Raw genomic sequence first — 13,611 nt, forward strand, 5'->3', positions numbered from 1 at the left:
ATACTAAAATTAATATTTCACACTGTATAGTGGTGATTATTGTTGACTGGACTATTTCTGATAAATCTACCAAATTTCATATCAATCAAAAATTGCGACCAAATTTGGAAAATTATCATTTTAAGCATTTTTTTAAGAATTTAAAATATGACCTACATTTTTTTTATCATATACCAATTCATGTCAAATCAACATGTGTTATCATGTTCCAGATTAGACATATAAAATGATAGAAAAAATGACTTTTCGTATGTAAATCACATTTTAATCCGTCAAACCTCCAAAAAACTCACCTAAACGATCCCAAATCGTCAAAATACGATGTGATTCACTGCATTGCAGTGAGTTCTTCTTAAATGATCGTTTCTAATGATCCTACCGAATTTCAGGTCATTCGAAGATCGTGAAATTCATGATCGCCAAAAACTAGACCAAATTCGAATAATTTTTTTTTTTTTTGCGTAGTCAGGATTAAATCCATGTGATTTGCATTCTTGCTATATATCATATCAAGTTAAATCATCATGTTTCAGATTTAACACAAATATAGCCGATATATAAAGAATAATTTTTCATATTTATAACAAATTCAATTTAATAAACTGCTTGAAAACCCATCTAAACGACCTCAAAATGCCAAAAAAAAACAACATGATTCACTGCATAGCAAGGAGTTTTTTATTCACTAGATCGTTTTCGATGAACTCACCAAGTTTCAGGTTAATCGGAGTCCGTCAAATTCATGACCACTAGCTTGTAACCAAACTCGGAGAATAACCGTTTTAAGTAGTTTCATGAATTAAAATAAATATGATATTGATTTCCATTCTCCTTATAATTACACTATGAGCTGAAGGCATATATTATTTTCTTCCTATTTCTAGGATATATCATATCTCCTTTTGCAATAAATTATCCTTTTATTAAATACATAATAACCTGAGATATTATATTTTCTCTCGTTCAGTGAAAACCCCAATATCTCTTCTCATGGGTGGAGTTAGTTTCACTAGTACCCAAAGATAAATACTCTTTTTCTAGTTATGAACCTCCACCATTAATGTAGATTTCTCAAGGATAATTTTCACATGGTATATTAAACATATTTCAATGACTCAAATAAATAGACCATTTTGTGGATCCTACTTATTAATCATAATGCTCAATCCATGAATAGATATAATTTAACATGTACAAATTTACTAAGAATTTTTCATGAGTTCAAATAAACAAACCACTTCAGTGGTAACTATTTATTACTCATAAAATTCTCAATTTACAAGTGAATATATATTTAGCTCATAAAATTATTTTATGGTAGACCATAGCTTAAAAGTCATACCAACATTATAAAACTCATACAACATACCGCCATATTTCACTTAATTAGAACCTCCAATCAGACAACAAAATTCTTCATCGAAAATCCAAACTAGTAATCACGTAGGGCATGAAAATATAAACTTAAATTTGAGAAATTTTTTATGCACAAACATGCCAAACGCTCCAACCATTAGTCATCCAGGATATCAAATAGAGAATTTTACTTTCTTACAAAATAATTATATCATTACACAATATGAATTATACCTTGTAAGACCTAGTCAATAAAATCTTACACCTCTATTATTGAATTTAATACAACAACACGTTTATTTGCTAATAGTCAATGTGTAAAACCTATTATATGACTAGTATTTAATCATGGGGACCATGGGGAGTCATCCCCAACACCATTGAATTAAAAAAGAATTAAAATTATTAAGAAATAATTTTCAGAAAATAGAAAAACGTCCAAAACACAGTCCAAACGACCTCAAAATGCCGAAAAATACCATGATTCACTGCTATAGAAGTGAGTTTTTCTCACCACGGCGTTTCCGATGGACCCACCAAATTTCAGCTCAATCGGAGTCCGTCAAGTTCGCTGACCTCCGAAAATTCCGGCTATTCGGTCAAAAACAGGTTTTGCGTTTTTCTAGGGTTTACCCCAAAAAATTCAGATAATCTCAATCAAATATCAATAAGAAAACATATATCTCATGATTATAAGAATAATCCATAAATTATGCACAGTTAATTCACAAAAAGCAGTGCAGTTTTTCAGAAAATCACATATATATGTAATTCAAAAAATGCACATAAACACCATATTCTTGTTTCATGAAAAACTTAGTTATCTAATTAGATGTGAGTGAGCTCTGATACCAATTGATGGATTATTATATGCAGCGGAAGCAATCCCAGTATCAAAATCACATGTAATTTGGACAACTAGCATAAACGGGATTTCACGGGTTACCTCTTGAAGCGTGAACATATCTCTTCTACCACGTGAGCCTTCAGTTCCATAACTTCTCAATGGAATCTCCATCACCCGCACAATCGTGATCCTCGAACGTTCCACGGTCTTCTACTGTGTTACCCAAATAATACCCGAAAATAGCAATTTCGTGTGGGCGAAATTTCTAGGAAAACTTGGCTGAAAATTTCAGCCACCATGTACTCATCCCTCTAGGTGGAAAACCTTATGTATTTATAGCACAAGTTTTAAGGGTTAAGACCCTTTTCCAAAACCTGTTAGGTTTTCTTTTCCACCAGAAAAAGGATTCCTTTATTTCCTATTATTTAGGCACAGTAGGGACCACAAAATTTAATTAACAAGACTTCCAATTATGGAATTAATTTGTAATTTTCGAAATTAATATCCACCATAATTAATTACGAATTATTCCACTAAAAATTCGTAATTACACTCCTTATTCAATTTCAAAATTCATCCATTAAATCTTATTTAACTCCCCATGTTAAGATTCAGATATGAATCAATTAAATTAAATTACTGACGATTTAATTTATTGATTATTTCCTTTAGACTTTCGCTTAACTTATTTCATGTGTCGGATACAAAATCCACCGGCCGGGTTTACACATGCAAACTTATAAGCTTTCATAAAGGTATATCATCAATCTCTAAACCGAGACATGGATTCCATCAACTAACTATTACTTCGCCAATGTATATTATTATTATCCAATTTACCAGGCATATTGACCCATGAAAGAATCTCGCCTTTTAATAAATCAAAACAATAATAATATACACAGCTAATAATAATTATATCAAGATTAAGAGTATAAGTACATTTAATGGCTAGAGAGTTTATTTTATTAAGTCAATATAAAATACTTATCTCTACCTGGTCCGTTCAATACATACAAAATGTACTAGCACATGAAGTTGGAATTAAACTATTCCCATAATCAAGATTAATTATATTTAATCTTGTGCTACAATCATTCCTGATGGTTTGTCCAATTCCATCATTAGATTGTGAACTCAAACTTTATACTTATAAGAACCGATGATTTAATCTTCCGTGTATAAGCTAAACTCTATACACTAAATCACCTACTATATAAGCAAAGGACACAGACTATTATATGATCTATTTAAAACTTTATTAAAACTGAATAAACAATTATTTCATAATAAATACTATATCTAAACCAAACGCATGGTTAATAGTATATATCCCAACATTACTGGTAAGAGTTTATATTTCGAGTTGCACTTTTGGTCCTTGTGTTATTGGATTAGTGCAGTTTCAAGTCCTTGAAGTCTCAATTACAAATTTTCAATTAAACCATGCGTTCTCAAAGTATCTTATCAAGTAGTACTTATCAATTATTGATTATTGTAACAGTTAAAGGAATAGCTTGTCGCAGCATATGATCATTAATATTTCTATTGTTGTGGCACACAAGTCCTCTAGTCAAAACTTAATTACGAAAAATAATTTCTTTTTCTTCTTTTTGTTTCGTCTTTTTTATCACCTTGAAAGGGTCAATAAAAGCGGGTTTTGCATGATTTCACCACTTTAATATCTATTTAATTTAATGATAGTATTTTTTGTTCTTTTTTTATTAAAAAAAAAAAATCTTTAATGGGGAGGAGAATGCTAGCCTTTTATTCCAATTATGTAAGTCTGGAACTCACCAAGTAAGCTAACCTAACCCGCAAATTAGGTACGTTAAATTCAAGAGAACTTGGAAAGTATTGGGCCAAGAATCCCATTGGGAAAACCAAAAGGATATGAGACTGTTGAGAAAGGATATCCGCTTTTTGTGTCACGTTTTAACTTGTGCCCGCTTTGCACAAAAAATTGCAAGCGTACCCCTTTTTCGCATAACTTCAGCATACGAGGCTGAAGTAACAAAGACAATCACGCAAAACTTCAGTATTACAGTAGACGGGCCTGAAGTAGCAAGTGTGCTGAAGTTTTTGTTCGTAATTGCTGAACTTAAGCATAGTAGCTGAAGTTTTGTTCTCTATTTGCATTGTTGAAGTTTTTATTTTTGTAACTGACGAACTTCAGCTCTAGAGCTGAAGTTTTTGTTTTTGTAACTGGCGAACTTCAGCTCTCGAGCTGAAGTTTTTGTTTTGTAACTGGCAAACTTTAGCTCTCGAGCTGAAGTTTTTGTTTTGTAACTGTCAAACTTCAGCTCTAGAGCTGAAGTTATTTAGTTCATTTGTAAAAACTTCAGCACTATATAAGCAGTGGACATTTTATTTCTTATTGCATACAACTATACAGGTAATTTGGTGTTTCCTTGTTATGGGCAAGATGCTAAATTTGTGGTGAATTGTTTTCACTTCAACCTGAAGTTAAGGGTGAAAAAGGACATGGTGCCAAACAATGACCACTTGCAGATCCATTCGTATTTCTTGACTGGAATACAGTAGTGTAAGAAAATTTTCGTCTTATCATTGAACCAGATATGTCTATACAAAATTTTAATAACTGAAATTTCATAGCAGCACCAACAACAGCAGAAACAGAAGAAGAAGAAGAAGAAGAAGAAGAAGGAGAAGAAAACGAAGGAGGAGAAGGAAGAGGAGAAAGAGGGCTGAAATTATTTAAAAAGTGGATACAAATTGAAAGTTTTTAAAAAAATAGATATAGGTTAAATGGGGGCGACCAAATAAAACGCCCCGTGCAATTTCTCATGTGAGACTGTTTTAGAAGGAAGTCCAACTGTTGCAGTTATGCAAATGATTTAAATGGAGGCAGCACAATCCTATCATGACGAGTCCAGAGTAGTTCCTACTGGGATTTGTAATTTGGGCCACCCCTAGCTAGGTTCAACAAAATGTGAGGTACGTAACCATTGTATTTAGGAGTTAGCCAATACTTATTTTTGTCCTGAAATTTTAAACTAAAAATCATAATTTCAGGACATTTTTTGTACTAAAGATTTGAACTGAAAAACTAAAATCCAGAACGCACTGACTAATTCTTAAAGTTAAGCATAATAGAGGCTTTTTTATATTTTCCAACTCTTGTGAGTCAATGAATATCATACTTTCGAAATTGCTTCTTCTTTTTTATTCGATTCTCATCTGGTGTTCGGTATTTATAGCGGAGTCCGAGTAGATCTATATTCACGTTTGAAAAGTCTCTTATTGAGTAATAAAGTGTGACAACGGCACTTACTCTGTACTCTAAAACTCTTTAAAATGTGAGAATGGTTTATTTGCCTTTGTGGGCCATGTGAAAAGATTGAAGTTATTACTATCAGTTTATCAAAAGTGGTACTATTAATTTAATAGAATAGAGACATTAGCGCAAAGAATTCAAAAGTAATGCCATAAACTATGAGCCAAGTGTCCTACTTGAGATCCACTGATCCTCTCCACTCTCCTTCAAACACCAAACAGATTCCCATTTACATGTTCCTCCCCAATCTCCACAGCGTGCTTTTGAAAAATGTGAGCTTATAATTTGATGGATCATGCAATAAAATTAAATAAAAAGATATTATTTTACTCTCAAATTATCTTAATAGGAATAGCTTTCTTTAACACAACTTTTAAATCTAATCATCTAAAATTAAAATCATATGGTAAACTAATAATCATTTTAATCTTTTGAGGAAAAGTAATAAGTTTAGTTAGAATGTAATAACATTTTTATTTCAGCAAATAAGAACACAAAAATTATATAAGGACAATTAGGGGTATTATTTTATCAAGTTCAAAGCATCCGAGTTAAATTCTACATTTTATTAAGTAACCTAAAATACTAAAGTAAAAATATATTACCCCCTCAGATAGGGCAAAGAAAAATAAATGATTTTAGGTGTTAAATAATATGAGTAAGATCAATGACACAAGTAGAAGAAAATAAAATTTGATTTATTTCTCAATAATTCTACGTAGAACACTAACTTAATTTCTTCATCCACTCTTATTATCCTTCTCATATATAAAAAATTAAGAAAAAGAAAAATAGCTTTTAAAAATTAGAAATCAACTATACTGAAAAATTTCTCTTGAAAAGCGATTTATTTTTATAATATATTTTAATATTGAGTAAGTAATTGTCAAAAAAAAATGGTTGATTAAGCAATCACAAAATCCTATTTAATCATTTTTTTTAGTTAAATTGGTATTGCATACTCCATAATCAAAAATTGTGCTTGTTTGTCACAGTAAAAAAAATCGAATTATTTATTCTTAAAACTAATAAACCTTTCTCAACAATGAAATATCATTTCTCAACCAAAAAAAAAAAAAAGGAATCGCCAGTACTCCATTATTTATTGAATAAAAGAAGTAATAAAATATTACATTTTACTATAACAAGATAGAAGAAGGAAGAACATCTGAAGGTTAGATCCTCGTTTTCATCGATCAGTCCTTCCCTCTCTCTTCGTTTTCCTGTAAAAACCAAAGCCTCCCCATTTTTCTCTGCTTCCTGAGCTGTAAGGCAACTATTGTTTCTTTCTGTGTTCCCAATCTTTAAGTGGCTGATTAATTTGGTTTGTACTTTTTTGTGCTTTCTGATTTGATCTTATATGAATCCTCGAATCTTGTTATCATATTAGCTTGATTTCACATTTTCCCATTGGATTTACGTGAATTTTGATTTTGAATTCACATTTAGTGTGCACTGTCACTCAGTCACCCACATACTTAAGTTTGAGCAATTCTCTATCTATTTCTACCAGCTTGTGTCTGTATTTTTTTTTTTTGTATTTTCTTATGTTTGGTACTTTCTGATTTTGATCTTACATGAAATTTTTAATTATCTTTCGTATCATGGTAGCTTCATTTGATGTTTAATTCCTGAATTACGCATTTTTTCTTGGTTATTGAACACAACTGTTATATGGATAAGTTTGAACACTTCTAGTGATTATCTAGTTGAAATTTTAAAGTTGGATTCATTTTACTCTGTTAATTTTTGTATGATCCGAATACAAAGTCAGACCCTACCAGGCATTTAGTAGAAAAGGAAGAAAAAGTTTTTTATTTTTGTGGCTTAATCTGCCTTTTACTAATGAAAAAGAGTACACATGTACTACAGCTAATAAGGGCAAGGTTCTTTGTTTTTTCTCCTTCATTCAAGTTTGAATCTGTTTAGATCCTTAGGGCAAGTGTAGTTCTTTAGTCATCTTAGTTTAAATCTCAGCTGAATTGGCTCAGAATTAAGCTGATTAATGATTAGCATAATTTTTAGGTTAATGATTAGCATTTTGTTCCGTTAAATTCCAGATGGTTTCCACAATGTTCTCTCTAGCTTCTGCCACTCCGTCAGCTTCATTTTCCTTGCAAGATAATCTCAAGGTAATTTCATCGTCAATTACATTATTTGGAAATTTGCCTTATCTTAGACTATTCCTAATGAGGTGGATTCATGCTGTTGTTTGTGTTTGAACAGTCAAAGCTAAAGCTGGGGACTACTAGCCAAAGTGCCTTTTTCGGGAAAGACTTCGTGAAGGCAAAGGTAGGATTTTTGTGTTGTTTGTGTACATTTGGTGAGAGGTAATAGCTCTACTGCTATAGAGAAACTCCCTGTAGGTTCTGTCCTTTAGAGTATAGAAGAGAAGGAAAGAGTTTAATTGGGAATAATGGTGGGGATGGGATGATTTGCATACAATTGAACATGTGTTTCTTGCTTTGGTATATTATGATATAGGATGATCCAATCATGCTCCGTAAATCAACTCCAGAACTTATTATTCTTTCGGCACTTACTAATTATAAAAATCGGGTTGGAGTCCTGAAAATAAGTGATTGCCTAACCAACTTACAGAACTAATTTTATTATCCGTATACTCAAATCAAAACGACATTATGCCAGTACTGGTTTCTTGAGAGGGATGATATTAGTGTAGAATTATTTATAAAGTTGCAGTTTAACGTAGGGTGTTTTACTAACCAGAAAGGTGTAGATGATTCCATTCAGTTTATTAGATGCTAAGAAGTATAACAGTGAGGCCTGTGAAACTTCTGGTAGTACCAACGATTGGGGTTTTATGGCGTTTAGGAATTTAGACATTAATTGGCACATTTTAGAACGAAAAATATGACATTTAACTTACAACAGTTCTTTTCTGAATAAAATATTACTAGTAACTAATTTGTTTGAACTTTGCCATTGCTAAAATGTGGCTCAAGATCTTCTTGGTACTTCTATTTGTAATATCAGAGTTATAGGGGTCTAATTCTAGCTCTTGAGTCGAAATTGTTATTAGTAAAGATAATTCTTTCTTGTCCCCCTTCAGTGCTAACATTCTCATCTTCACTTATGGTATTGGTTTATAAAAAATTGTGATTCAGATTATAAAGTAAAAAATTATGCCTCAGTTTGTACAGCATTTTGGGTTATCTGACGTTCAATTCAACAGGGTTCTTTAATATCTATTTTTCTATCTTTTGTAATCATTGCAACACCGAGCTGTTTAATGTGCTCAAAGGCTATTATTAGTCCTCCCACTCACCAGATCCTTAGAAAAAAGCCCAGAAGAGAAAGGCAAAGAATACAAGCCCAGACCGATTGCTCGTTTTATAAATTTTGGGAATTGGGATCTCTTTTCTCATATTCTTACTTTTTTCTCTTTCTTTTTTTCCAGTCAAATGGCCGTACTACTATGACTGTTGCTGTGAACGTCTCTCGATTTGAGGGAATAACTATGGCTCCTCCTGACCCCATTCTTGGAGTTTCTGAAGCATTCAAGGCTGATACAAATGAACTGAAGCTTAACCTTGGTGTTGGAGCTTACCGCACGGAGGAGCTTCAACCATATGTCCTCAATGTTGTTAAGAAAGTAAGTTCTTGGTCTCTTGTTTATGCTCAAGTAGTTTGTAAACTTTTAGTCACTTGGCCTTGTTCCCATGGGTGGATACCCTTGTCCAAGGGGAGTCAATTTATTACACTCTGTAAATAGGTTAATTCTTTTTTAAAATGTATGTATGTATGTATGTATGTATGTATGTATACACACACACTATGTTGAATCGCCCCTGGCTTCTTCTGTTTACTTCTATATATTTTGTATCCAATGGGTGAAAATTCTGGAGTGACTGCTTGTTCCTAAGCGTTCATCATTCATTAACTGTTTTAATAACCTTCTATAATTTTGCATCTGAATGATGAGGAAATTGCTTTTCTGTAGGCAGAAAACCTTATGCTAGAAAGAGGAGATAACAAAGAGGTACTTGATTTACTAAATTCATCTTTTGGCCTTGACTAGTGTCACTTGGTGCCAATTCTTACTTATTTTTTAATCTATGGATATATAGTATCTTCCAATAGAAGGTTTGGCTGCATTCAACAAAGTCACAGCAGAGTTATTGTTTGGAGCAGATAACCCAGTGATTCAGCAACAAAGGGTAAGTATTTTTGTTTTTAACTCTTAGGAAAATATATCCTGGAACAAACATGTAAATTTGGTCTCTATGGCCTTTGTTGTGAACGACGTTGTACCTTTCGTGATCAGGTGGCTACTATTCAAGGTCTGTCAGGAACTGGGTCATTGCGTATTGCTGCAGCACTGATAGAGCGTTACTTCCCTGGCTCTAAGGTTTTAATATCATCTCCAACCTGGGGTACGTAGATAGTGCTTTTGGATTAATTTGGTTGAATCTCATGATACTGATTTTTACAGTTATGTTTTGCAGGAAATCATAAGAACATTTTCAATGATGCCAGGGTGCCTTGGTCTGAATATCGATATTATGATCCCAAAACAGTTGGCCTGGATTTTGCTGGGATGATAGAAGATATTAAGGTTATTATCGTCCTCGCATTTGTAATCTTTGTGGTTGAAATTGTAAAGCAGCAGTGAGCACTGTCTTTTTCCTTTCTCCACAAGTCAATTGATGGTGCCTTTGTTTGTGGCACGTGTTTTGACTTTCAGTAATTGAAGGAGAGATGCGTTGTTCATTCTAGAATAGCACTGTATCTCCCAATTGCATTTTCTGTTTCCTGTTCTTCCTCCCTATGTTTGCATTGATCCATGTCTCTGCTAAACATGGACAATTTGCGCCCTTGGCAATGACATGTGTGTTGCTTGCTTTTCTTCTCTTTCTATTTCTTGGTAGGAGTGACTTGGTTCTTTCAATGTGAGCAGTCATATTTCTGAAAATGAAAATCAGAGGAACTTGGGATGTGGAAGGGATTGGCAGAACAAGTTTGATAATGTAATTTTTCTTGTGAGGATGGAATATGCAAAAATAGGCTGCACGCTTGCCTTTTAGATCTTTGGTTCCTATGTCGGTTGTGAATGTAGATTTCTATTTTTCAACATTGTCTCGCAAGGAAAATAGGATTATCCAGTATTGGATGTCTTTCCTATGTTTGATATGTGTATGTGCAGTCTTGTTTGACCGTCTTGCTCTCTTCCCACGTCTAAAAAGAGAGTCTGATGGGAAAGTTTTTTTCCTTCCAGTTCTTGTGCAAGTCATTGACATAGTTTATGGCATTACTTGTTTATAGGCTGCTCCTGAAGGATCATTTATCTTGCTCCATGGCTGTGCGCACAACCCAACTGGTATTGATCCCACAATTGAACAATGGGAAAAGATTGCTGATGTAATTCAGGAGAAGAACCACATTCCATTTTTTGATGTCGCCTACCAGGTAATCTGTGCTAAACCCAATTATTTCATTTGGTGAAGCTGTAAAATTTCAAGTTTCTTAGAAGTTTTGATGGTTGTGTGTGCGTGTGAAGAGAATGAATGATATAGGAATTGGTTTTGAAATAGTGAAAGATCTCTCGTATTTCATTTGTTCTTTTGGTGTGAGGAGAGTATACATTGTTGTTTTGATAGATGGGCAAATTCGATAGATGAAGGTGGTTAAGCCACGTGTTACTTTGTAATTTTTTTTTGACACCGTCATGGTGTTTATCAATAAAATTTACTGATTTTTCAGTAAAGTTATTAGAACAAGATAATCTGAAGTCATTTCTATTCAGAGAATTGCATTGAATAGCTGTATACTATAATAATCGAGATGCCTCATCTGTCTACACGCTGCCCTACAGGGATTTGCAAGCGGCAGCCTTGACGAAGATGCCTCATCTGTGAGATTGTTTGCTGCACGTGGCATGGAGCTTTTGGTTGCTCAATCATATAGTAAAAATCTGGGTCTGTATGGAGAAAGGATTGGAGCTATTAATGTTCTTTGCTCATCCGCTGATGCAGCGACAAGGTACAGTCACCCGCACTAGCAACTACATAATTGTCCTCTGTATAGGAAAAATGATGCACTGGAAAACAATGGTTCCATATGAAATGCCAATTACGAGATGCTGTCCCTTTGCTTTGATATTGTTTACTACAATTGGTATCTCCCATCACCTGAGCCTATGGCTTGATTGGATTTTATGTGGGCGAACCAATAGAATTATTTGCTTAATTTTCTCAACTAATGGATGCATCTCTGCTAACTCACAGGGTGAAAAGCCAGCTAAAAAGGCTTGCTCGACCAATGTACTCAAATCCCCCAATTCACGGTGCTAGAATTGTTGCCAATGTCGTTGGAATTCCTGAGTTCTTTGATGAATGGAAACAAGAGATGGAAATGATGGCAGGAAGGATAAAGAGTGTGAGACAGAAGCTATACGATAGCCTCTCCACCAAGGATAAGAGTGGAAAGGACTGGTCATACATTTTGAAGCAGATTGGAATGTTCTCCTTCACAGGCCTCAACAAAGCTCAGGTAAATCCCCGTGATTTAAGCTATTGCTTCATCACAATATGCTTAAATTCAATTTGATCATTCATCGCAAAGCACATTCTGAACTCAGCACATATTTTCATTAACACATTCTTTCCGTCCTTTCTGATCAATTCCATAAGTCCGATATGCAAAAGATAGTGCAGTGAGAGTCTCTTACTGGAGTATAACTAGATTATCGACAATGCATACATTTCTTTCCCTGTACCTGCACTTCTGGTGCTCATATTTGATCTCTCTTCTTGGCCACGCAGAGCGAGAACATGACCAACAAGTGGCATGTGTACATGACAAAAGACGGGAGGATATCGTTGGCTGGATTATCAGCTGCTAAATGCGAATATCTTGCAGATGCCATAATTGACTCGTACTACAATGTCAGCTAAAAATCTTGGATTATGAGAATAGTACATAGTAACATCTGGAGGAAACTCAGTGTAGTTTATTCCTTATTTTGAGCAAGTTATCCTCAAATATTGTAATAATAATAGTTTTTGACTTGTCTGCTGCGGTTCACAGATTTTATCTGTATGGAGCAAATTTTGGGACAACTTCTAAACAGCCAGATTCTGAGGTTATTATATAAGAAAGTTTTCCAGAGCGAAATACTCGAGTAGACATCTTAGTCTAGCTAATTATCCCTTCAACTCTGATTTTTGTTGACATACAAAATCTCTAAGCAGTATTGGAATATGGAAGCAGCTAGAGTAGTCGCATAACTGTTAGCTGGTGGTTGGAAGTAGTTAGTGTTAATGAGCTGTCAATTAGTTGTTAATAGCTGGTTGATGAATTTAGTTAAAAGCCACGTGAAAAGCACATGAGAGAGAGGAGGCTATCTGGTATATAAGCTTGTACTTGCATTCCTTCCAAGTGAGCTAACATAGTTTCTTCCATCTCATCTCTATGTTCTCTCCTCAAATTGAACCTAATCCCTAATTGTAGTAGACAATTTGACATGATATCAGAGCGGGTTTCTAAGGGCGACTGATTTTCCGACGAGATTCCAGCAGCTACTGAAGAACGTAAAGCTTGCTCAATTTCTCATAGTCACGGTAGGAAATGAAGTCACGTCATTGGATCACAATCATCCATTATATCTTCAAGCTAGAGATGCACCTAGACTGTTTTTAATTCCTCTAAAACTCACAGGACCAGAGAATTATGCATTATAGAGTAGAGCGATGAAATTGGCACTCTGAGGCAAAATCAAGCTTGGATTTGTGGAAGGACATTCATCAAAAGCATGTATAGGGGAGAATTAGTTGAGCAGTGGGAGAAATGCAACGCCATTGTTCTAAGATGAAAGTGTTTTGGGATGAATTAGATGTTTTGGATCCTTTGCCCTCATGTGACAGAGAAGAGTCTCTTCCGTATGTTGTGCACTTATGATCACAGAGTTATTCAATTTCTTATGAGACTTAATAAAATTTATAGTAACATAAGAAGCAATTTGCTGGCAGGGAGGCATGTGGTGTCCGTTAATGAAGCCTATGTTACTGTGACTCAAGAGGAAAGTCAAAGATGCCTAGGTGTAGTTGATGTGAATAAAGATCCTTTGACAATGCTAGCAGGAAAGACA

General features: G+C 34.1%; 1 protein-coding gene across 3 annotated transcripts; it reads left to right on the top strand.

Annotated features, from left to right (window-relative positions):
- Positions 1–6,568: 6,568 nt before the first annotated feature.
- LOC107820992 (aspartate aminotransferase, chloroplastic-like) lies at positions 6,569–12,638 on the top strand. 3 transcript variants are annotated; one of them, XM_016647381.2, is made up of 12 exons: positions 6,569–6,675; positions 7,562–7,633; positions 7,728–7,793; positions 8,923–9,117; positions 9,466–9,504; positions 9,593–9,682; positions 9,790–9,898; positions 9,971–10,080; positions 10,788–10,931; positions 11,338–11,504; positions 11,750–12,014; positions 12,287–12,638. In XM_016647381.2, the coding sequence occupies exons 2-12, from the start codon at positions 7,562–7,564 to the stop codon at positions 12,416–12,418; spliced, it is 1,389 nt and encodes a 462-aa protein (XP_016502867.1). In that variant the 5' UTR covers positions 6,569–6,675; the 3' UTR covers positions 12,419–12,638. The 3 variants fall into 3 exon arrangements, with proteins under 3 accessions (XP_016502867.1, XP_016502858.1, XP_016502871.1); XM_016647372.2 differs by having other exon boundaries at positions 6,643–6,768; XM_016647385.2 differs by having other exon boundaries at positions 6,661–6,825.
- Positions 12,639–13,611: the final 973 nt, after the last annotated feature.

The sequence above is a fragment of the Nicotiana tabacum genome, chromosome 1, assembly GCF_000715075.1.
Source record: "Nicotiana tabacum cultivar K326 chromosome 1, ASM71507v2, whole genome shotgun sequence".
Lineage (NCBI taxonomy): Eukaryota > Viridiplantae > Streptophyta > Magnoliopsida > Solanales > Solanaceae > Nicotiana > Nicotiana tabacum.

What these genes read in the sequence shown, in the direction of transcription:
- LOC107820992 (XM_016647381.2), top strand. Translation starts at nt 7,562, where the DNA reads ATGGTTTCCACAATGTTCTCTCTAGCTTCTGCCACTCCGTCAGCTTCA. An exon ending in TCCTCAATGTTGTTAAGAAA is followed by an intron (nt 9,118 to 9,465) that starts GTAAGTTCTTGG and finishes GCTTTTCTGTAG; the next exon opens with GCAGAAAACCTTATGCTAGA. An exon ending in CAGTGATTCAGCAACAAAGG is followed by an intron (nt 9,683 to 9,789) that starts GTAAGTATTTTT and finishes TTTCGTGATCAG; the next exon opens with GTGGCTACTATTCAAGGTCT.